The following is a 22442-nucleotide window of genomic DNA, read 5'->3' as shown; positions in this document are numbered from 1 at the left end:
CCAAAAGAAAATCAAGTATTTCTGGAGCCTCTGAACCAAAAGAGAATGGGATTATAGTCTTCCTGAAGCCATGGAAAATGCAGACCTTTCACTTACTTTTTTTCTAGTGCAAGAAGTCTAGTTTGATTGCCTCTTTTCTGTGTTACCTGGATGTATATCTGACACTAAATGTAATTGCTTAATAAAATCTGCATGCAAATATGGAAAATGTTTTCTCTGTCTTTCAATTTCAGGGTAATGGGCAGATTTTGAGTACAAGAGCAGCAGGCTTGTCACTGCAACCATATGAGGAGTACTCTAATGCAGTGAGATTTGTATCGGAGAATTTCATAGACTTCAATACAAAAAAAGCTATAGACCGGGAAAGGTTGATGACTGTTCTGGTAAACGTGACCCATGTTCTGATCAGGGCCAACTACAACACTGCCAAAAAAGCCGTATACAGGTGAGGGAGATAAAATATTCAAGTTAATCTATATACTTCTATTATTTTTGTGCATATGAAACACTATTCGTAGTGGCAGTGTTCCTGAATTTTTACGTTAATAATTTCTAGAAAAAAAAATTTTTTAATTGAATTTTCTCAAGACCGGTCTTGTCCCCAAAATACATTCATGTGGAATGTGTGGAAAAGGGCATTTGGTTGTTTTAAAGATATCTGATAGCAGAAACATTGTTTTCTGCTTTAAAGGAATACTGCATAAAAGCCTTATTACAATGGCTGCTTTGTTAGAGCGAAATACCTCTGAAACTCTCAACAGTATGCTTATTTTGGTATGTGGCAAGTTAATCCGTCACTGACTATTGAAAACCTGCCAGTAAAGACGTTGGCTGTAATTTCTTTTAATGTCTGTTTGTAGATGTTACTGATGCTCATTTCTAAGGGAGTGCTTAATAGGAAAATTGGGCTGGAACGAATTTAAGCGGTCATTCCATAGTTTCAAGTCTCCAGGTTATACAGGAATAAAGTCTTACCTCTCTCAAGGGAATCAGTTCCAGTGCTTCATAATTTATTTACTTAATTCCCTTAGCCTCACCAATAGCCTTTCTTCCTCATTCCCTAATTTGATAGCATGTCACGTCAATAACATTGGGCCTGATACCAGATTTGCTTTGTGCCCTTTTGTGCCCTTGAGGAGTTGTGATATTTATGCTCATTTAGGGATAGTGTGTTCATCTTTCTGGAATGTTTGTAAAGATTTATTTAAATCATTTTACCCGTGGCTGAGAAGATTTTTTTCTGCTGGAAAATGCCATTGTTTGTAGTAAGAGGTTTTGCTTTGTTCTGTTGTGTGCACCAGAAATGAACTGATGCTGTTTCTAACTACTTACCCACCTGTGATACGTGTCTATTTTAGACATGGTGCAGTAAAGCTGTCTTATTTCCGGACAGCAAAAGAAGGCTGCCCCACTGATATACCTCTAATACCATGACAGAGGGGGAAGGTTTTGTTTAAACTTCTCCACAGGAGAAGAGACAATTGTAGTAACAATAATGATAACAGGAGGAGGGCACATCTACTCCCAGAATTGCAAATGCAGTGGTAACACTATGATCATAGTTTTTTACAGCAGAGATTTGTGCCTGTTCCTCAGCTGTCACTGCCAGGGAGCAGCGCTCAGCAGTGTTACTCCCCTAGAAGCAAACTATCCTGTTCAAAATCAAGTTTGAGGAAACAAATGATGTGATGTTTTCATGCTTGATCCTAGGCTAGACTCTGTGACCCTGGATACTGCAAGTACAAATATTATAGATCTTTCTTCAGCACCAGATGTGGAATTCTGTGAATGTCCTCAAGGTTACACAGGAATATCCTGTGAGGTAACCTCTTACAGTGTTTTATGTATGCAAAATTATCTCCTATCTGAAAGGATCTAGGTTTTAAAGGCAGGCTGCCTTTAATTATACTGCCATAAAAGTGTATGTTCTGTGGTGAAATGCTGTCTATTGTACTGTACACAATCCTGTAGATATTTTCTTCCAAATACACTAAATGAGATATTAAACTTATTTCTTGAATTCTATTTTGTGGCACTAAAAGATGATGATACACTTTAGAACATCAGTGTTGCAGAGGGAGCAGCTGTAAAAGCTCTGTGAAGCTATTTTGAGCTTACCTTACTTGTTAATAGCACTTTTCCTGGATCTGAATCGTGTACAGTTTATTTCTGTTTTATGTCATTAGGTTTATGGAGGCAATAAGGAATCTTAGCAGGGAGGAATGCTAGCCTTTGGAAGATCCCACAAGGGTCAAATGTGTCACGCAAGGTGGTGTCTTATATATCTGTGAATAGAAGATTAGGGAGGCAGAGCACCATCTGCAGAATAGCAGGAATTATTTTGACAAATAATTTCAGTATGAAGCCTTGTGCCACAGCATCGTTAATGATTCTGCAGAGGAGGTAGAACATCTGTTTTTTATTGTCCCATAATAAAGAACTTCACATATTCAACTGCACAAAACTTAACTTATGTGCCTCCAGGGGACAAAGGGCTGAATCAAAGTTTCATGGAGTTAATTCTTATCCCCTTTATCCAGCGCAAGTAAAAAACAACGACCAGAAAAGAGCTGCAGTGACATCAACAGAGTTGAAAGAGCGCTCAGTCACCACAATATGAATGAGTCAGATGGTGGGTGGTCGGAAGTGGGCTCTTTGAAAATGTTTTGATGTGTACTTTTAATACACATAATGCTATTGCTTTTCCCCCCCTCTGTTTCTTTTCAGTCCTGTCTCCCTGGGTACTACCGTGTGGATGGAATACTCTTTGGAGGTATTTGTCAACCCTGCAAATGCAATGGGCATGCAACTGAGTGTGATATTCATGGTGTTTGCTTTGTAAGTCATCCTTCAAAGTGTTTGTGTTTTAAGCATCTGTTTAGGAATTAGGAGAACATTTTGGGTGTGGGAGACAAGTTCACAGTGTAGGTAAATTTCAAGCTATGGATACCAAGTATTTATTTTTCTTGCTTTTCATTGTTTACTTCAGAATATGTTCAGGGGGCTCCATTAAAGTGTTCTCCAATAAAGGGTTTGTTGCAATTTACCATTTCAAGTGGGGAGTAATCAGAACTAAAACAAAAATGTCACCATGGCAGATAAAAATCTTAACTTTGCTTGCTGCAGGTGACAATAAAACTTTTCCTGAAAGGAACAAAATTAAACAATGTTTTGGGTGAATATTTGTTTTCAGATATATGTGCATCTTCCATGACTGACATCAGTGGAAATTACACATTACCTTCTGAAGAGACAATTTAGCTCTCATATCTCTTCTGAAATTTAAAGGTCACAGAAATACAATGGCTAAACACCAGTAAGAAATATATAAGAAGTTTGTTACTGCAAATGTGTGCAATATGCAAAATATGTTTAAGTTTGTGTAGAGTAATGTGGCTGATTTCATGGTGTAAAGTATATTCTAAAATGTAGGAAGGAAACGATTAGGATTTGTTGTTACAACTCGTAAAAAACCCCACTTATTTTTAAAGTTCTACTCTGTTCTTCATGGCTGTCTCCTTGAACGTTATACTGCATGCAGACTCCTGCAGGGATCCCTCAGGGGCTGAAAAACCATGAAGAGTAAATATGAAAAGCTTTTTTCCATGTCTCACAGGCTTGTCAACACAACACAACAGGACCTTTCTGTGATCAGTGCTTGCCTGGCTTCTATGGAAGTCCATCCCAAGGAACTTCTGAGGACTGCCAGCCTTGTGCATGTCCTCTGAGTTCTGCTGCAAACAAGTAAGCTGCTTACATGAGACTTTCTTTTGCATCTTCAGCAAAATCAGAAAGTGAAATAAAGAAAAAATGTCATGAAATCTGAAGGAGAGAGAAAAGGACTTTTTTTCTTCCTCTTCATTTGAGCGTATCTCTTAGAAACATTTTTTCCTGGTAGACAAATATATAGACTAAGCTAAGAAAGGCTGAGTGAACTGGTGCAATTAGTACATGAAGGGTAAAAGTAGTATTTCGACCTATCCTTGAACTTGGCAGCAAAATCACTGTTATCTTTCATGTTTCAGAAAACAACAGAAGGACAGAAGTGTTGCATGTGAAAAAGAGGAGCTTGGTACAGAAATTGGACAGATTTGCTAGAAAGAGGGCCAGGTTTTTAGGAAGTTTTAAAATCTTCCTTTCCTTTAAAAGAAAAAAAACTCAAGAAGAGTTTTTGAAAATGATAACCTTATTTTGACATTTTGTAATGTTTAAGGCATCGATGTTAATCTAGAAAAAATTGCAATTACATAGTTATATAGAAAGGTATATGGACTTGAAGGGGGGACATTGAATGTTTGTAGAAGTCTTGCGATTCTGTATCGATACTGACTGCCATAAATATTGTTGATAGTTTCAGTCCTACTTGCCAGCTGAGTGAAGGAGGTGGAATTGTCTGTGACAACTGTCTTCCAGGCTATACTGGTTCTCAGTGTGAAAGGTACATACACTAGCTTTGGGTAAAATATCTGCATTATTGCCATCACTAACTGTTCATCATCCTACCTGCCTTGAATTGTTCATACCACATGTACAGAACATTCGTAATAAAATTTTCCTTCCCATTTTGTCTTTGCTTGTAATACAGAGACACTTTAGATAAAAATTTAATAGGAAATACTCCCTTGTGTGGGGAGAGTGTTTGACGTGACTGCGTTCCAGCTGATAAAGTTTTTAATCTCTGGTGCAGGTGTGCTCATGGTTACTATGGAAATCCACTCATGCCTGGACAATCGTGTGCTCCTTGTGAATGCAATGGCAATGTAAACCCTCAAGAAGATGGCCACTGTGATACCTTCACAGGACAATGCCTGAAATGTCTGGGGAACACAGCAGGTCACCACTGTGAAAAGTGTGCTGATGGGTACTATGGGGATGCAGTGATTGAGAAAAGCTGTCGTGGTAAGCTGTTATTATTACTCTCAAAATTTAAAGAACACAAAAATGTGGTGTAAATGTAGCAGAATGGATGAGGGGATATGCACCTTTGCTGAAAGAGTCAATCTTCAAGTTGTGAGGTGGCAAATGCAGGTTGAAAACGATGGGGTTGGGTTAGCCTGAGGAAGGAATGTATTATGCTAGAGTCTGACACTTCATATTCCTGAAACTTATTGGCTTGCTTACACTGTCCCTCCAGTGACCTGCTGTAGATATTTCCTACTTCTGAATGTTAGATATAGGGCTGGAAGAAACAAACTTCCCAAACGTATCTATTCACAGAGGTATTTTTTTTATCTTTTAGTCCAATGTGTTGTACAGGTATTACTGTAGTATATTAACATCTATGGGATATAAATAGGTGAAACACACATTATTATTATACCACATTTGGAATTCTGTATAATAATGAATGCATATGCATATAGGTAGACATTAATAAAGTTTTTTTAATTTGGTTTCTTTCTGTCTAAACATAAGCCTGTGCGTGCCATGTGAATGGTTCCCTTTCGAGTACTTGTCATCATGAGACAGGCTTCTGTCACTGCAAATCAAATGTGATCGGAGAAAGATGTGATAGGTGCTTGGTAAGCAAATATTTACCTGTTCCTAATACCTACATTTTCTTGTATCTTGGTTTTCCTGTTTATCTATAGATATTGATTAGAGCAGATACAGAGCATAGCAGCAAATATATTGAGGGGAGAGGTGACCTGTTGCTGGAGTGGAGACCAAAGATTTGTCTGCACAGGCTTCTGCGGTTGCAAATTGCTCTGCTGCGCTCTTTGCAGATGTGAAGCTATATAGTTGATTCAGCACCCTTCTGAACAGGGCTGTTCAGGCTAGTGCTGCGCTCACTGACAATGTGCAGTCATGTTGGCTTCGAAAAAACAAACTGAACACTGCTAACAGACCTGAAGGGATCTTAGTGCTGTGCCACTGCAAAATGAAGTCTGAGTGGGAATATCTGAAGAATGTGGTTGGTGATAATAAATACATCATGGCTGAATGCCAAAAAGGGATTCAGCTAAAAGACAGGCCTGTTATAAGAACAAGTAGATATTCACTTGTGATACAAACCAGCAGTTTCCAGCCTTTGCTAAGTGTAGAACTGCCTCAGAGACCAGAGCAGGAAATCTGTGCCCAGCTACTGCCCTTGTGCCAGCTCAGCTGAATGCCTTTCAATCCACATGTACCGTAGGTCACTGACCTGCTCTGTTCTGGTCTTTCATTCACATTCACAGAAATCTGTGCCTGGTCAGCATAGCCCACCCCCACCTCACAGAAGTCTTTAAACTAAAATAACCTCAGACTTTAAAACATAAAGTCTCACTGATGAGATTAGAGGACCATGAGAGCATTTCAGCGTTCACTTTTTCACCCAAACGCATACTTGCATATAGCTGGGAACAGTGAAGAGAGAAGGCCAGGGAGTCCTTCCACAGCAGTCACACAGTGCTGACCAATATTGATGCAGGTCAGACAGAGGGAAAGTAAACAAGAGAAAATAAGAGTGTACATTGTATTGTTTTCAAAAATTTATGAAATATAGTTCAAATATTAACTTCCTGTCCAACAGAACGGTTATTATGGCCTACTTACTGAGCTTGGCTGCATTCCCTGCAACTGCAGTCAATTTGGCTCAGTCTCCGAGGACTGCAATCATCAGGGGCAGTGTCACTGTGTACCAGGAGTGGCTGGAGAAAAGTGTGATCGTTGTGCTCATGGCTTTCATGCGTTCGGGGATGGTGGCTGCACACGTAAGCTCTAATCCATGATCCTTTCAGGGTTTGTCTGGAATTTCTTTTAGCAATATATTTTATGTTAAACTTTGGCAAAGGTCAGTTGTTTTGATGATTATATGGAAAAATCTGTAGAATGGTCTCCTAATACTTTGATTAAGCTAGTGAACAAAACATTTCTTTGATTGCTTATTGTGTGGTTCCTTGTAAAAGGTGATGACTATGAAATAACAACTCATAAAGGTTGCATGAGAGAAGTATTGCATCCTCAATAGCTCCTTTGTCTCTTTTTTTACAAAAGCCTTCAGTCCTTCAGAGAGAATAAAACTTCTTTTTTTCTGCATTCGTAAAAGCTAAGAGCTACTACCCTTACAGATTTTTACCTTGTTTTTTCATTTAATTCTTAAAAATATATTTTATGCTTTGATAAGATGTCATTGACTATTTTCCCATCCTGGGTGTGTACAATTTTTAGTCATGATACAGAGGAAAATGTTAATCCAAATGGAGAAGATGCTGTCAAAAAAACTAATTTATCATGTTAATAAGATGCCCTTTTCAACACAATATAACTGAAGGAATGCCTACCTTTTCTCCAACCTGACAGAAACTTTTCTTTCATGCCTCAAATAGCATAGTAATATGAAATCTGCAGTGAGATTATGTGATAGGATTATGTTTTGGAACATACATAGTGTCTTTACTAAGAATCAAAGATCCCTTGGGTACCTTTAAACATTTCAGTCTCGAAAATTTTGTAAATGTTACTAAAACAATTAATAAAACCACTTTTCTGGACTTCTGCTTTTTAGCAAGAGTAGTATTACATTTTTTAAATAGACAAGTGCTTCCTGCAGCAGTTAGTTATTACAAAAATATTATTCACTAAGCAATTCTTGAAAAGTACCAATTCCTGAGATTAATCCTTTCACCTGCTTGAGAACATTATCATATCTCCTGCTGAGTTTTGTATCTGCTATAATAGAATATTTTTTCCTACAAATTTACTCTTCTCCACAATAATTTTGTTTGGCTTTGTTGATTCCCCTGTGGAAATGCATCACTGCTTTTTAAACCACCAAACAGGCTATGTCAAGAAGGGGCTTTTAATAATGGGCTTTTAATAAAAAGATAAAATGTCACTGTGGTCACAATTTGTTTCTCAGTGATTAGGGATGGCAAGGAGTTCTTAGTGGAATGGATAAACTGTACTGCATAATTAAGAAAAGTAAGACTATCAGTGACCTTGGAGTTTCTTCTCTGTAGCTAAAGCAAGGATAAAGTTAATCATTTGGTCCTATTTCTCTTGCAGCCTGTGACTGTGCTCATACTCAGAACAACTGTAATGCTGATTCTGGCCAATGCATTTGTCCCCCTCACACTCGGGGACCAAAATGTGAACTCTGTGAAGAAAATCACTGGGGACTGTCTCCTAAACTTGGCTGCAAGGTATGGTAGGCTGGCCGAAAAGCCATAGCAAGTTAAAAGCAATTCACCTTATACTAATGTCAGAATTGGACTCTTGTTTTGAGAACCTCAGTCTTGATTCTCTGTCTCAAAATGTTAGTGCAACATGCTCACATTAAAAAAAAAAAAAAAAATCAGACTGTAAAGTGTTTCTTGAGGAACCTTCTAAGAAAGCTGCCTTTGAACATACTGATCAGAGTGCCTATTCTGGATAGGTGCATAGATCATATTAAAATTTTGAAGTGTGTATTCTAACTTTTAAATGCTTAAATTGTGATATTAAAACAGATTTATAACAACAATTGGCAACAAGGAACAGAGTTTCTGTGCTAACCAAGGAGTGATGATATTATGGTTTTAAGAACAATGAAATCTAGCTTATCTTGAAAGTCACTGCATGCTTTTTTCCCGAATATTTAAAATTAAAACGGTATAAGGTAGTTAATGTTTCATGAATGGAAAAATGGTAAGTCCCATTATCTCAGCTTAATATTTATGATTAAGCAGTAAAATGCCAACTCAGTGAAGATCCAAGAAGTAGCAACCATTTACGCAATTAGGTTCATGCAGTAAATTCCTGACAGGTATGGCATTGGGCCAATCTTTATTTTATAAATGTTGAGATTTTAAAAAGCCTCTGAATTACATGAATGTAATGGGTAATTTCAATGGAGAAACCACAAAAATAATCCCACTTGATAAGGTCTGTCATTATATGCAGTAAGTACTCGACAAGTATAAGTATCAGCCAAATTGTTTTCTTTTTTCTCTCTTTAATTTTTTAGAATAAGGATGATAAAATAGTGCTATAATAGCTCTTCAGAGTTTACCATCTTAGTGATTTGTAGCAACTTACTTGGCAGCTGGTCTTTAAAGCACTGCTTTGTCAGCTACCAGCTACTGTCATTCTTACCTAATGTTCTGCAAATACAGTGTGCTGGTCCCTGTGCATTTCCCTTGAAGTGTTGCTTTCATAGGGTGATTCCACAGCACTTGCCAATGATCAAGTTTAATTAAATATGTAACTGCTCACTCTTGCTAAGTTGCTTAGAATTCCTTTTGGTTATAGCATCACAGCAATCAACATGAATTACTTTATGGTATTTTAGTTACTTTCTTGATGCAACAAACAATACTGTGATCTGCAGGTAACAGTTCCAACAGAGGCTCCCCTGTGCTGAATAGTCAGCTGTGGCAGGTTGAGATCCCGTGCAACGTCTGCTGGCAAACCCTGGAAAGGCTCTTGCATGCTCTCTACATGGGTGAAATTGGGGAGATGCTATCAGAAACCCAGCTGGTCTGTTTTTGCAACACAGACTGCATTGGTGGGACACTTCATCTGGCTTCCTTTCTTGCAGTTTTCTTTATTCAGCATCCATTTCTGGGTGCAGTGATGGAGCAGAGCTGTAGTCATGTTTTGCTTACAAGTGTGTTTTCCTTTTCAAGTGTGCTGCAGCTCTAAGGTACAGTTAATTGTACCTTACAATCCTTATTTATCTTTATCGCATATAGATAGAGATTGAAGTACATGTAAATTATTTCTGTTATTATGATTCTTAAAATAGGGTTTGATGTTCAGAGCTGTAGACCTTTAATGGTATCTGGGAGCCAAAGTTGTTGACTTGTTTGGTCATAAAGTGTATTAGACTAGGCAGTGTAGTATCTAGTGCTTGCTGCTAGAGTAAAAACTGTTTTTAATGCAAAGAGTGTACTAATGGTGAGCAGCAAATTTGTGAAGAATGCTAAAGGACATAGTGATGATAATAGATTTTGTGGGTCTTTGTGTAGAGTGCTTTACAAGGTAAGGCTTTTCATCTCAAAGACAGATGATGAGGAAAGAAGACTGAGGGAAAATGCTCACAGTCAGGTAATGATAGATGGAATTTACTTTTGCCTGCACTGTTAGAAATAACCACAGAGCAAAACTGGACTTGTTAAGTAACCACAGATATGAAATTAAGACTGAAGATTAGATCCAGTCTGCTTCAAAAAAGAATGACAAATTAAGTACATCCACTTTGCATATTTGTAATAACAGGTTCATATTACTGATTGCATAATGAAGGATGGGCTCTGCCAGGGAACAGTATTACTTTGGTACAGAGCTGCAGTGCATGCTGATCTTCCCACCTTTGGATGCAATGAGATTCTTGGTTCCTCATCAAATAGTAAATGAAGCTTAAGCAAGATGTAGACCCTATTAATGCTCCTTGAAATCTTAAAAGAATGTCAGTATTAAGATTTTCCTTTCTATCATATTTATAGAATTATTGTACTTAGAGATTTCTTTCATCCAACATTTATATAACATTATTTTAATTTACTTGCTGCACTCAATACATAGTATTTTAAATAATATTTTTTGGATTTCTTTTTCTGGAACAGTTTTCTTCAACTCCTTTGATTCCCAACCCAGATTTGGGAATCAACAGACCTTCTTACTTTTTGCCATTCACTGTTTACTGGAATGCAGTTCTTTGTTCAAATACAAACCAAACAACCCCATTTCTATGTGGAAGTTCTTCCCTTTTATTGTTGTATAGTGATTGTTGACAAACATTGAGTTTTAAGGGCCACTCTAAATTTACTGTGCTGTTTCTGTTGTAACAAAATTGTTTTTAAATATCTGCTATTTATGAACATTTCTTCTTTTCATCTAAGGCTTGTAACTGTAGCGACACTGGTTCAACCAATCTCCAGTGTGATGTATTGACTGGTCAATGCCATTGCAAAGTTGAATTTGGAGGACAAGACTGTTCCAGGTGTGCATTAGGCTACAGGGACTACCCAGACTGTGTTGCCTGCGACTGTGACTTGAGTGGAACGAAAGCGGAGATGTGTGATGACACTGAAGGACTTTGTGGTTGTGAAGAAGAAACTGGCATCTGTACCTGCAAGGTACTGAAGTATTCAGACACTTTTGGGACAGCATTGGGGTTTTCTGGTCATTTATTACATAAAAGTCATGGAAGGTGTAGGGCTGAAAGGACTTCAAAAGGCAATCTGCATCCCTTTGAGACACCTAAATCACCCCTAAAGGTTTTTCTGTCCTAGCACTAAACAGGTCTTATTATTAGTCAGCTGGGTTAAAAACTGCCAGGTGAGGTTCCCCACTTTTGACAGACTCAACACAGCTGTAGGCAGAAGAGATAGCAACATTACCAACGTGGCATTGTTATTTCTGTTCTCAGAAATTCCTGTGATAATACTAGACACTTTGTCTTTCCTACCTCCCTTTGTTTTGTTTACGTAGCCAGGTAATTTTATTTCCAGTTTGTGGTCATAAAATTATAGTGGCACAGTACTGTAGTTCTCTTTTAGACAGAATTCCTGGAATTTGATGTGGATGTGTGTTAAGAAGTCAGGATCAAGACCCATTGTATGCCTAATCACAAAAAGTCATTTCTAGCTGAATAATGCTGAATCCTTGGTAAGTTTACAAAACAGCCACTGTACATCTGATAGAAAAATGACTGGTGTCTTTCTAGTCTTGTACAGGATTTGGCGTATGTCACGATGGTGGTCTCACTGCAGTCCTAAATTCAAATACATTGCATTTGCTCAATGTAAGATCCATGTCTTTATTGTCTATTAAGTGAATTTCTGTAACCACATCATTCTTGTAGTATATTCAGGGTCCTCTTTTTCATGGATTAGCGTTGTAAGGTAGAAATGAATGAGAATGCATTTGTCTTGCTTTTCCTTTTGCTCCTAGATTTTTGTCTGCCTCCTTCTGAATAGGACAAAGCACTGGCCATGAGTTCTGGGACAAAATTTTTGTAAATGTTGTTAAATATATGAGAATGGTGCTAGTGACTTCAGTGTCACTACATTTCTCTGTATGATGTAAATGCCTTCTGATACCAAGAACAATGCTGTATGAACCATTTTTAATAGTACAATTTTTACATGTTTTATTTATCCCACTTGCTTTTTTCTACAATTGCATTTTGCCCTGCGAATAGTTCCAGTAATAATAGTTCATAACTCATATGCATTATTTCTTAGTTGCTATTTAAAAGGTTTTTTTCCTCAGTACACATAGAACATTGGAGATGAACCAGCTGTAATAGAAAAAAGTACTCTGATGCAATGAGCAATACAGAGAAAATGTTTCTACCTCAAGCCAAGGAAAACTATTCCTTCATAAAGTCTAGGAATACTTTGCTGCAAGAGTTGCACTTCTGAATGCAGCTTACATTAGTTGATATCATCTTGAAATTACTGAGCACACAATCTCTGATAAAAAGGTTGTTTTTTTCTTAACTTAAAAGCATAAATTCCCTACATGCTCTTTTGGGAATGAATTATTTAATTCTCTGTGTAGAGATAGATAGACACTTCTACAGCTTCTTCCATCCTAGATGTGAAAGCATTTTAAAAAACTAATTAAATGTTAAACTCCAGTGAAAAAGCTATTATAGTCTTATCCTCTTTATACAAATGGAAAAAATGAAATATAGAGATGTTTTTTCTGCTCATACACACATGGTTTTATTAGGTTTGGGAACAGCACATTGATTCAGATGATATACCCTGCTCTTTTGAAAATCCAGGTGATAATGATAGGAAGAAACCAATAAATACAAAATGGAGAATCTCAACTTTTTTAAAAATGTAGTTATGTTGCAAGTTCAAATTTGTTTCCTATGCTATAACCAAAGGCAGTGCTTTAGAATAACTCACATATATTGCTAATAGTGAAGTCTGAATTGACTGTCTTGTATAAAAAAAGGAAACATTAAATGCAGAGATTCAGTAGTACAGCTTTTTCTGAAAAGGGTGGGGATCTGTTCTTGAAAGACTGAGTGATAGAAAAGAACTTACTTCAAGGCAACAAATGTATGCCTTCATAGGTTTCTCTCCAGTCTTCTGGTTAAAGGTGCCAGTGGGCACTGACTGTAGTTTTGGGTGTTTCTTCAAGTTGGACTTACCAGTTGGGAATTGAGTGCAAAAACAGACACTTGGGAGTAGCTCCCCTGATTCCTATTCATACTAAGCAGTTTCTTTGGCTTTGAGAGCCCTTTTTCCAGATGAGGGAGGGGTGGGAAAAGATTCTTCTGTCTTGAATGGAAATGTATAGCTGCTAATTTTTGCTAGAAATTCAAATACATGAGTTTAGCTTGAATGTTATGTATTTTTTTAAAAAAAAAAGCATTGGAAAATAATGAAAAAAAAAATGTACTGCATAGTAAAACAAAATAGATACAGTAATTGACTTCCTGTTAGGTAGTTTACATAGCAACTAGTTTTTCTTCCAAGAAGAACCATCTTTCATTCAGCTAGCAAAGTAACATGAGTGTGCTGTTATGTTTTTTCTATTTCCTCCAGGAAAATGTATTTGGTCTACAATGCAGTGAGTGTAAACCTGGAACTTTTGCTCTGTCTGCTAACAATGCACTAGGTTGTGCTCCGTGCTTCTGTTTTGGAATTTCCACATTTTGTTCGGAACTAGAAGATCATGTGAGAATTCCTGTAAGTAAAGTGACGTAAATATACAGACACAGTTTGGTGTTATCCTCATGTTAGGTAATACACTGATGTGCCTAGGGTTGCATGTGTTTCCTTAATCAGACTGAATGTAATTGGCTAGCTTACGGAGGCAGTGGCATATGGCGGAACAAAAAAGAAAACAAATGGTAAGTGGTTATAGTCTTATTTCTAAAATCTTGTGTTTCACTCTTCACTTTTTAAAAAAAATATTAAACATGTTTCCCAATTTTTTGGTTTGGACATTTATTACTCTAAGGTGGACTATTGACTGTCTCAAAGCAGCTAAAACTGTTAACAGTATATTAAACTGAGATACAATATTTTTGTTGAATGAATCTTTTGATCTTTGTGTTGCAGATAACCTTAACTCCAGATCAGTCCATTCTGCATGTAGTAGCTCAAAGTAACCTGACTGGAACAGTGGAAGGAGTATTTTCGCAATTTCCTGATGTTTTACTGGATGCTGCCATAGTCAGAAAATACTTAAATACAGAAACATTTTACTGGAGGTTACCAGAGCAGTTTCAGGGAGACCGGGTAAGATCATTAAATAATTAGAATGGTTTATAGATAAATTTCTTTATTCTCTAGTAGTCACTCCTTTATTGTGTAATAGTCACTTGATCACATTTTTCTGCATTAGTTCTATTCTTGTAGGTCATAATATTATAAACGTTCAGTGACTGAACTTATTTATAGCAAGCACAAACAATATATTTACATTACCCTTTCCTAATGAGTTTTTTCTTGACCCTGTAAATTGGTAACACCCCTGTTTAACTACCATGTTACTCTTCAGAGATCGTATTGGGGAGAAGAGTGATGTATTCAATTTTACTTTAGAAACCTGAAAGAGTTTTCAACCTTGACGCTAGATTCAGTATATAGATCATGGAATCTCTCTTGCTTAGGAATTAAATGAAAATTGAGTGCACACCTTGAAAGGGCTTAAAAGAAGAAACCAAGACTGCTTTTTAGAAATACGCATTTAACCTTGGTGCAAAAACTGCTGAGTTTTAAGTCAATTTTCATGTTTTATTGCCAATTCTTCAAAGAACTGACAATTTTCAAGTCTTCCAATGATGTTAAAGTATTTTCAACTAGTAGCTCTAACCTTGGAATAAATAAAAGTAATAATTTTTTATCCAAATAGCTCATGGCCTATGGAGGGAAGCTGAGATATACTGTTGCTTTTTATGCTTTGGATGGCTTTGGAACCTCAAATTTTGAGCCACAGATTCTAATGAAAGGAGGTCACACCAGCAAGTTGGTCATCTATGTAGACATTCCTTCTCCAGAAAACGGAGTGAGAACTGACAAGGAAGTAGAAATGAAGGAGGTAAGCTAAAACATTGGTGTGGAAATATTTCCTTCCTTCTATAAGCTTTTATAGAAAAGCTCTATATATTTAATAAAATACTTTGAAAAATGCGTATCTGATTTCAAATAGGCTGTATAAATAGAGTGCTTGGATTAAAATGCATCTCTTTTAGGGAAAAAATGGCTGGGAATATCGTGCTGTAGCAGCAAATAACATTTTGACATCATTTCCTCTTTTGGAAGTGCTGAAGATGTTGCTGTGGCAAGCTTTTCAAACACAGACTCAGATTTCAGTGATAAATGACAGGCAGTCAGGTATTGTCACTCTCAGGCAGTCTCATAATTTTGTAGCTTGTATGTTACACTCACAGCCCAGGAGCATCACATCTTAGCCTAGCAGGAGCAGTAAGTTGCAGTAGTGCCCACCGGACAATTTCAGAGGTGATAACCATGACCACCTTTGGTCTCTGGGACTGTTAGCTGACTAGGGCTAAGGTGAGGTCTAGTCTCTTTTCTTGACAGGAGGCAGGACACAGTTACAGCACAGTTGCAGTTTCTAACTGCACATAAAATGAAGTCCTGGTCTTTTGGCTGTCTGGGTTCTCCAGATCTAGCCAGAAGAAGCTGTGCCATGAGGCCTGGACTGCTTTCCTGTAGAAACTGGTCATGGAAGTTGAGTGCAGGGAAGGGGAGGAGACGAGAAATGATATAAAACCATGTCTTGTTCTAACACGGAGCAAGATTTTGGATTTTCTGGGACCTAGAGTTTAGACATAGTCACCCTGACTGCGTTTCTGAAAGAACACATAAGGAGGAACAGTGTTACCTTGAAGTGTGCTTGAACGCTCATGGTTTTAATAATATGTGTTATGTTTCCCTAGGATTCTTGGAAGTATTTTAATTCTGTGTCTGATGAGCCTGTCTTACGTTCTGACTTCATGTCTGTGCTAAGCAATGTTGAATACATCCTTATCAAGGCAGCTTATGGCCAAGGATTACAGCAAAGCAGGTAAAGCAATCTCTGATTGCATTTACTTATTATATTGCATTTACTTATTATATTGCATTTACTGTAATTTAACCTAGAAATAGTCCCAAATGAGCTACGCAGTAAAGATTTAACTCAAATTAGAGAAATTTCCAATTTCCTATTTATGACTTTTGTTCTTCCTCTGATAAGAAAACATTTATGACCTTTAATGGCAGCAGAATCCCTCTTTAATTCTTTCTGTGAAACACTAAATGTCTCTGCTTACTTAGAAAAGCCCATAAAGAAGCACAGAGCCTTACAGGCTGATGCAGTGTTCCGCAGGGTGGGTGATATAGTTAGTTGTTTTCTAAATTATTTCTTTCCCATCTTATTTTTATGGGTATTGAAATTTTTGTTTGTTTTTTCAACTGAAACACATGATCCCCTGAGTTCTTGGGTTTGTACCAATCTAGGTACAAATCTCTCCAGTAGCTTTTTGCACTCTGGGCAGTGGTAGTAAAATATTCCCACCTCAGAATGGTAGCATTTTACTGCCATTTTGAACAGAACTAATCAGAGGAGGAGATGGGATATGGTCATTGCATCTGTCAGTTTGGAAACTAACAAGACAAGCAGAGATGCATCCAATGAAAACCCAGTATCTGTACATCTTCACAACTGTGAAGAAGTGTGGTTCCACCTCTGGATTTGGGACTATTTTTGATTCACTGGCCCTCAATTATCTTTTTGTTAGCTCTGTCCAAAAATCTGTGGGACAAAACGGATGTATTTCTGTCTAGTGTTCCTGAGGCAGAAATACATACTCTTGCATGGTGGGTTTGTCAGGTTTTGCAGAACAGTGGGAATCAGCCTATATTACTTTGAAGTACTTCTGATTTGTTTGTTGTAGGCCCTGAAATTCCATAAATATGTAAAGACTCCTCAGATTTTATTGAGATATTTGCACGGGGAAAAGGGGATCATGGGAGATTATGTATGGTAGCCCTGACCTTGAAGCATAAAAATGTTTGAATCTCAGTTTTGATGCTAGGACTTCTTTAGATGTTCACACTCTCTTCTGCATATATCTTGTAGAATTGCAAATATCTCAATGGAAATTGCAGTGAAGTTTGAAGAAATGCATCTAGGCAGAGCTAGAGCTCATCTTGTAGAGCAATGTAGATGTCCTGCTGGTTATGCTGGATTGTCCTGTCAGGTACAGAATCGTTGAATTCTATTTGTGTGTCTAATAGTGAGATGATAAAAAAAGTTACTTAAACGGCTTTTAAAATTGTTTGTAACTGTTGGTAGCCATGATCATATTTTTTTTTTTTATTTTACTTCCCTTACAAATAGAGCTGCGCTCCAGGATACTACAGGGGAAAGCATACAGAACTCAGTGTAAAAGAGCCTCACACTCTGATAGCACCTTGTGTGCCATGTCAGTGCAACAACCACAGTGAAACCTGTGATCCTGAAACTGGAAGGTGCTTGGTATGTACAATTTATACATTTTTCTGTTGCTTTCACCTGAGCGTACAATGGCAGTAACCTATGGAAAGAGTTTCTGGGAGAAGTATTTGGCTGTGTGCTATTTGGATAAATTATAATTTCCCCCCAACTCTGAAAAATGGAAAATTTGAGTAGTATTTCCCTTAGGGATCATTCAGTAAAATTATCAAGCTTTTTGGGCTTTTTTTTTTTTTTTTTTAAGATTTTCCTTCAAAAATAACTCATGTATGAGTTCAGTTTATCTGTTTTTCTATGAGATTTTTTGGGCTTCTGTCCTTGGTCTGGCCAATGTCTGCTTAGTCACACAAAAAAGTAGTAAAGGAAGCAGTAAGCCATACCACACCACAGACTAGGTCAAAGTCAAATTCTTTGTCTCTCAGGAAGAGAATCCTCTGGGCAGCTTTAAGTGAGGCTTTTTTAACTCCCAGAGACTAAAGTAGTATAAGGGTATGCCTCAGCAAAGTTAATTTGTTCACTTCTCTCATTTTATCCCAAAGGTTGCAAAGAGGGGCCAGATCTGACTAATACATTGCCTCTCTCTTGTGGGCTGACAGCCCTGTGGACAGCAAATTCTCAGCTAACCAAATAAGGCACATTAAGTCTGTTCTCTGGTATGGCTCAATATTCTTTCCTAAAGTTTTTTCAGTAGCTTTGTTTTCCCAGTGGTGAGTTGGTTAGTTCAAAGTCAACTTCTGCTGAATTCATTCTTGAAGGCAGTTTTTAAAGTGAGTTTCTTTAGTCCTTCAGGCTTTTGTAAACCATTCTTTTGCTTTCAGGTTTGTCCTAAAGTATGTATCTCATGAGTAAGAACTACGGTTCTCCTTTCTACAAGGCCAAAACATAGGTCTTTCACACTAGGGCATACTAGTCAATCTTCCTCTCAGCTTCTTGTTGCAGGGGTGGCAAGTCACCTATGTGTTGAGATGACTACTTAGACATTTCTGGCTGAGTAGTGTAGGCAAAAGAGATGGTTTTCACCTCTGGCTTCTGCTCCCATACAATAGCGGGCTGCGTTGCTACTGCTTACTGTCTTCAGCTAACCTCTAAAATAAAAGCACTTGCAAGAATATGAATCAAAAAAAAGGAAAAAAGAAAAAAAAAAGGAGAAACTGAATTTTATTCACTTAGGGGACTAGTCAGTTAAATTATGTTTATAATACCTATTTAGTGTTATAATATTAATGGCTGTTGATCAGTACTGTTGACAAATTAAATGTAGTGTCTGTGAATCCTAACTGTGGATCGTCCTTGGTTTATAGCATTCAAACGCGTTTGCTGAAATATTGAAACTTATATTTTTATCCAGGTATCCTGTTTAATTTTTCCATCAGTTGTTTCTTTTTTTTTGAGGATTTTTTGCTTTATACTGTGATTTCCTGGCCTGATTTGGATTAATAGAAGCAGAAATATATAAAACTTAATGGAAATTTAGAACAGAAATTAGGTCAGCCTATCTGAGGGGGCATTCACATAAGAGAAAATATGCTGGCATTCTGCTTATTTTTGCATAAAAGGTTCCTCCACTCAGAGAATGCTGACCAATGGGTAATGACATTTAGAGATAGTTGTTGGAAACTGTATACATTTATTGACTGGGGGGAAGATAAAGTTGTTCGTGTTATTTGTTGTTGTTTTAAACTGTCTGAATTCCTTTTTGTGTATCAGAACTGCAGAGATAACACAGTTGGTGATTACTGCAGTGCTTGTGCCCCAGGCTACTATGGGAAAGTAATTGGATCTGTCAACGACTGCTCTCTTTGTGCCTGTCCCAGAGCCAACCCTGTTAGGTAACCAGAACTTATTAAATCCGATGTTCATTTTAGCATTCCGGATTTCTTGTGCTGTATGTCCCACCTCCTACTCCCCCCACACTATGACAACAGGAGTTAGTTATCATTACATGTCCTTAATTTTTAGACATTTGAAACCTATTTTAGTAAATGGAGCTTACATTCTGAGTTGTTCACAGCTAGCGGTAATTCCATGAGGTTTTAAAATAAAAAGATTAACTGATGGATAAGTCATTTTTTTCTCTAAGAGTAGATCAGCCACATAGAATGTTTTATAGATAATGGAGTAAGTTGCTCTGACGTGTTTCAGTTTCAAATGTGGGTTTGTTTCTCCATTCGAAAAACAATGCTTTTGCATTTACAAAGGTTCAGGCCATCTCCAGTCAATGCAGGAACTTTTCATGAGATCAGTCCTAGGGTAAGAATGAGTACTCTTTTGTTTGAAATTTATATATCTGTTTGGTAGAGGAACAGTTAACTTCATATTTTGAAAATCAAAATGCTGTGCAGGCTGTTTTTTCTCCAGAAGTTTGAAAAGCATATCTGTTGTTTGCTTTTGAGTAATTGAATCAGAATAAGAGTCTAGTAACTCTGATGTTCTCATGCAAGTCTCAGTTAGAAATATACTATAGTCATATCATGCAGCATCCATTTTTCATTGTTTTATCTTTTAAAAGGAAGGCCATAGGTGCTTTAGCATGTTATACAGTAATGGAGCTGCATTGGGAACGAAAACTTTTTAAGAAATAAAAATTTAAAGTACAAATTCTAGAGCACTGCATCAGATTGAGCAGAGGATGCTGTCGCTTAAAACATTTAACCTGTGGCTGAAGGTGTTCTCTGTCTTTGTATGGTCTTCCATTTATGTGCTAGCAGGTATTTGTTTATCCTTCCTCCAGTTTTAGTCCCACTTGTGTCCTGAAAGGTGTTCAGGATTACCACTGTGATGCTTGTCTCCCAGGATATGAAGGACAGTACTGTGAAAGGTGAGTTACACATGATGTTCCCATTTATCCCCAACTCCCAAGGCCAGTTTGATTAATATGAGCCATATTTGTACTCAGAATAGATTATTCAGTGTTCATAAATAGATATATGAACGAGTGCTCAAGGACTTAGAGTGATTTGTTAGTTACTGTTAAGAAGCCGTTAATTAAAAACCTATCAGTGATTCTCAAAGTTAAATATAACATCTAATTTCATGAGGAATATCTGCTCATGTTCAGTGTCCCATTCCTCCCTGTGTAGGTGCTCCCTTGGCTATTATGGTGACCCTCAGCTTCCCGGTGGCAGCTGCCATCCGTGTCAGTGCAATCCAAGCGGATCTGTTCATGTTAATTGTGATCGTGCAACTGGCCAGTGCCTCTGTAAGCAAGGCGTGACAGGACGGCTCTGTGAGGAGTGTGAACCGAGACATCTTCTTGTGGAAGATGAGTGTGTTTGTAGGTGGTTTTTAAATTGTTTACTTTCCCAATGGGCTTTGGTCTGTTCTGGTGATATTTATGTGCACATGGTTATTTCTTGAATGTTTTTATGATGTCAGGCCCTATTCTTTCTATGAAAGGGAAGAAATCTTAACAACTTAATATCTCTGTAAAACAGTGGGGGTTGGACTAGATAATCTCCAGACGTCCTTCCAGCCTCAACCATTCTGTGAACACGGAGGAAACTACAGTAGAGATCATAACAACAGACAAGCAATTAATCCTTAAAATGGCTTATTCAGTGTTACGGACAAGTTTAATACTTTTTTGCTGTCTGTAGCGTACCTTTATTTATTTGAAAATATTGAATTCCTATGTCATTGACCCTTTGGATGCGAGATTGCTGTAATAATATTTTTGGAGTTATCCCAGGTATGTAGGCATTCTCCACCAATAATTAGTCATATAATTCCTTATGAGAGGGTGGATAGCAGAAAGACACAGCAAGTACAGTAATCTGCTTTTACAATTAATTGGGATTTAGGACTCAGGTTTTGCTTTGTATAAGTGAAAAAAACTCTCAAGGAATAAATGGAATTACACCACACTAGGCTTGAATTTCCTGTCTTCCTATCCTGTTTGAGTGTCGGTGGCATCACCCTGGATTTATAGCAATATAGCTAAACAGGCTCAATAACCTTATAATACGGCAAGCAGCTCAAGCAGGATCAATAAGGCTTGAATGTATGCTAACCTAAGGAGACTGTGTTTGGAATAGGTCCACTCTGGGGGCAGGAAGGGGAGGGCAATGCTACAAATCCCTATATTCGATTTTTTTATACTTAATCACTCTCAACTCAAAAGGTGAAGGCACATACTGTGTAAATAAAAATAAATTTTAGTATTCGGTGGCTTCTTTTTAATACTAATATTGCTTCCTCCTCTTAAAATGGTTTATTTAGCTTGTGATGACAACTGCACAGGAGTTTTGTTAAACAGTTTGGATAATCTCAACAAGGCCATACTTTCAGTGAACCTTACTGGTGTTGCCCGTGTGCCCTATGGGATATTGTCAGAGTTGGAGAATGCAACAAAACATCTGAAGGTAAAATGAACGCACAGATAGTAGAAATACTTAGTCACACCTTAAAATCAAAACTTGCAACCACTCACAAGTGCCAGTAATTTAACAGAAGCCCTCCTGAAGTTTATGGCTTGAATGTGTGTAAGTGATACCAGATTAAGACCGTTATGTTTAGAATAGAAATATACCTTAAGTTATTTAGCTGCCTGTATTACTTTCTTTTCATTTGTTGTACTAGCATTTAAATAAATGGATGAATATATTTTTCAATCAGCACTGTGATTATTGAATGTGCTATATACATGTGCTTCACCTGGATTACATGCATCGCTAAGACTGGCCCAGACCTACTGAAAGCAAGGGGAATAATTTTCAGCAGTGAAATAGAAACATCAGGCCAGGTCTTTTCCCTTTTTGGTCCCTTTGCTAAAGAGCTGCCAAGGCATAGATCTTGAGGCTCTTCCCCTGGAGTCCTCCCCTAGAGTGGTAGGCTGCTTCTCCGTTAGCCAGGGTGCCTGGGATGCAGCGGTTTGCTTTCCTTTTGGTTGTGTGGCAGTCCAAGTGCCTTACTCTGTCCTCCATCTCAGGACACAAAAGCCAGGTAGGATGTTTCAGTGTTGGACACTTTCAGGCTGCTTGTGGCAAACTTTCTTTCCAGCTCCTCTCCCCCTTAAACAAAGCGTGAAATGCCACATTTTGTGGTTC

General features: G+C 37.6%; 1 protein-coding gene across 1 annotated transcript in view; it reads left to right on the top strand.

Moving 5' to 3' along the window:
* Positions 1 to 22442, top strand: part of LAMA1 (laminin subunit alpha 1) — an 85148-nt gene that overhangs the window by 26363 nt on the left and 36343 nt on the right. Inside the window, exons 13-32 of the mRNA XM_075140777.1 lie at positions 234 to 445; positions 1711 to 1822; positions 2728 to 2838; positions 3617 to 3744; positions 4352 to 4438; positions 4688 to 4899; positions 5416 to 5522; positions 6515 to 6695; positions 7990 to 8126; positions 10806 to 11042; positions 13476 to 13619; positions 13995 to 14174; positions 14791 to 14976; positions 15839 to 15966; positions 17023 to 17143; positions 17284 to 17421; positions 19105 to 19226; positions 20129 to 20215; positions 20478 to 20671; positions 21616 to 21758. Of these exons, the coding sequence (XP_074996878.1) occupies positions 234 to 445; positions 1711 to 1822; positions 2728 to 2838; positions 3617 to 3744; positions 4352 to 4438; positions 4688 to 4899; positions 5416 to 5522; positions 6515 to 6695; positions 7990 to 8126; positions 10806 to 11042; positions 13476 to 13619; positions 13995 to 14174; positions 14791 to 14976; positions 15839 to 15966; positions 17023 to 17143; positions 17284 to 17421; positions 19105 to 19226; positions 20129 to 20215; positions 20478 to 20671; positions 21616 to 21758 (2967 nt within the window). The remainder of the gene's footprint in view (positions 1 to 233; positions 446 to 1710; positions 1823 to 2727; positions 2839 to 3616; positions 3745 to 4351; positions 4439 to 4687; positions 4900 to 5415; positions 5523 to 6514; positions 6696 to 7989; positions 8127 to 10805; positions 11043 to 13475; positions 13620 to 13994; positions 14175 to 14790; positions 14977 to 15838; positions 15967 to 17022; positions 17144 to 17283; positions 17422 to 19104; positions 19227 to 20128; positions 20216 to 20477; positions 20672 to 21615; positions 21759 to 22442) is intronic.

Source organism: Calonectris borealis, chromosome 2, assembly GCF_964195595.1.
Source record: "Calonectris borealis chromosome 2, bCalBor7.hap1.2, whole genome shotgun sequence".
Taxonomy (NCBI): Eukaryota; Metazoa; Chordata; class Aves; order Procellariiformes; family Procellariidae; genus Calonectris; species Calonectris borealis.
Note: the sequence above shows the minus strand (reverse complement) of the source record. Positions and strands in the feature narration are given on the sequence as shown.